At 42.7% G+C, this 2,500-nt stretch overlaps 1 protein-coding gene across 1 annotated transcript in view; it reads left to right on the top strand.

Annotated features, from left to right (window-relative positions):
• The window catches only part of LOC106816798 (CD109 antigen-like), a gene marked incomplete in the record, with an annotated part of 42,845 nt that overhangs the window by 35,562 nt on the left and 4,783 nt on the right, over nt 1–2,500 (top strand). Inside the window, 2 exon segments of the mRNA XM_014821419.1 lie at nt 1,022–1,139; nt 2,379–2,500. The exon segment at nt 2,379–2,500 is cut by the window's right edge and continues 82 nt beyond it. Coding sequence (XP_014676905.1) covers nt 1,022–1,139; nt 2,379–2,500 — 240 coding nt within the window.

Genomic DNA, 2,500 nt, shown 5'->3' on the forward strand with positions numbered 1-2,500 from the left:
TTTATTTAATCTTTATTGTTATGTTTATTTATATTCAATTCGTGAATCTTGAGTGGACGTGGCTTCCTCGCAGCTACATCACTAATATACGTTCACACACTCTGTCTATACGTGCGCTTCGTTCAACCATCTCATACCTGGCTAGCTAACTGGCTGGCTGACTGGCTGCAATCATCGCTGCCTCTATCAGAGAGAAGGGAAGGGGGAAAGAGAGAGAAAGAGGGAGTGTGTGGGTCAGTCAGACAGACAGACAGAGCAAGCGCGAATATCATTCATATATCGTGACTTACCGTGAATCTGCACTGAGCAAACTGTTCTGCTGTGTCCGTGTTATATTTATTTTTTTGTAGGTTATAACATTATATACATATACGTATATTTATAGATACGTGTGTGCGTATATGTAGTCGCTTAACTGCATGTAAGAGATCATTTATTTTTGATCGATTAGTTCGTTATTAACACATAATTTTACATTACTGTTGATGTCCATACGTTTATTTTATTTCCGGGTTTCCCTTAGGGTAGACTAAATTCATGATAACTTTGATATAAATTCACTTTTTAACTCTCAGTTTGTATCGAGATTTCCAACTCATCAACGATATTATTTATATTGTATTCATCATGATTAAAGCCATCACGTCAACAGCATTTATATCAGAACGTTTATAATGGCGTTTTAATCGTTGTTTCCGCATGAAAATACCTTCCGTATCCACATTAATTAACCGATCCGTCTGAACAAAATAACCGCTTAATTGCACATGCTGCACGATATTGCTGCTAGATGAGTAAAGCTAGACTACTTTACACGCGTGTTGCACGCGAACGCGTCAAAATCTCGACATCACGACACGTTGCTGAATGTTTGGAGCGTTCTATCGCAGCGCGGATTGGCTTACCAGGCAATCACGTCAGACGGATGGGCTAATTACGGATTGTAATCATATGACGAAGAATTTCTGTGTTCGTTCGTAATGTGTGCGTGTGCTGATATAGTTGTTTGTGCTGGAAACAGGGCGGACGGCATTGCATCGATTCATACCAACGTTCCGGACACCATCACGTCGTGGGTGGCCAGCGCGTTCGCTATGCATGAAACACAGGGACTCGGTGTAGCCGAGGAGTCTGCGAAGGTAACGTAGTACATGCAGGTAGAGAACGAGATAGAGAAAGAAAAAGGTAGAGATAGAGATAGAGATAGAGATAGAGATAGAGATAGAGATAAAGATAGAGATAGAGATAGAGATAGAGATAGAGATAGACATAGACATAGAGATAGAGGTAGAGATAGAGATAGAGATAGAGATAGAGATAGAGATAGAGATAAAGATAGAGATAGAGATAGAGATGGAGATGGAGGTTGATGTTGAGATAGAAATAGAGATAGATCGAGACAACGAGAAATGGAATGAGAGAGAATTAGAGAGCAAGAAAGCGGCAAAGAGAGACAGAGTGTGAGAGAGACAGACATATAGACACACGGAGAGAAATGAGTGGAAGAAATTTCGAAGTAAACTAGGAGCAAATTGACAATTCAAGTATTAAAAGAGCGAGACCATTCAACACCGAACGTGTATCGATAATCGATTTATTCGTGTGTTCTCTCTCGCTCTCGTAGTTTGAGGAGAACATGGATAAGTGCGCGACGGTGAGAGGCCAACGTCTATATCAAGTCGCCAACCTCAAGCCGACGCCTGTCAGGACGTACGCATACTATCAGCCAGGTAAGCACAGAGCGCTGCTATAGACGATGATGCAGCATACAGCTGATGCCTGCATTGCCGACAGCTGGCCATATCTGTTAGCTATACTCCCCGTGTCAGCGTTAAACGATCGATGGCTTGTTGCTGCATGACCTCAACTTCAACGGAAGAGCTAGACAGGCAAACTACGTCTTATTCGATGAAAGCATAACGTACGCGTGACGGCATCAATTTCACATTCGATAATTGTCTAGTAACTCGAGTTGTTTACCGCGAACTCGCAAATGTTTAGCCGAATTTCTACGGACGCGTCAAATTTACTGTCGATTTAAATTAATTGGCAAGAATCCATCTGAATGCATCGACGCAAGGTGACACTGAGTACTTTTGTGCGCATGCGTGCTCTAATGACATGTGTCAATGCGACGTATTTTGCATATAGGGGAGAAGTATACCTCGCTACACCTTTGCTAAATATTGTAACTGTTTACGTTTTTTGTTTATTACCTAACCCTTGCGTGCGCGTGCGTGTGCATGTGTGCGTGTGTGTGTGTATATGCCTGTATCATTACAAAAGACCGTATACAATTACGTACGCAGTTACAATTGCAGCTTTCGTCATTACTATGCAGTGAAATCTCAATGTCACACGTTTCCTCTCCTGCACAGATCACCGTCTCTCGTCCGTTCTTCGCACAACTCGACCTTCCTTACTCCGTCGTCCGCGGCGAGGAGGTCTACATCCGGGTACTCATCTTCAACTACCTCGATCGCGACGTCGACGTCGTCAC

The sequence above is a fragment of the Priapulus caudatus genome, unplaced genomic scaffold, assembly GCF_000485595.1.
Source record: "Priapulus caudatus unplaced genomic scaffold, Priapulus_caudatus-5.0.1 Scaffold1490, whole genome shotgun sequence".
Taxonomy (NCBI): domain Eukaryota; kingdom Metazoa; phylum Priapulida; class Priapulimorpha; order Priapulimorphida; family Priapulidae; genus Priapulus; species Priapulus caudatus.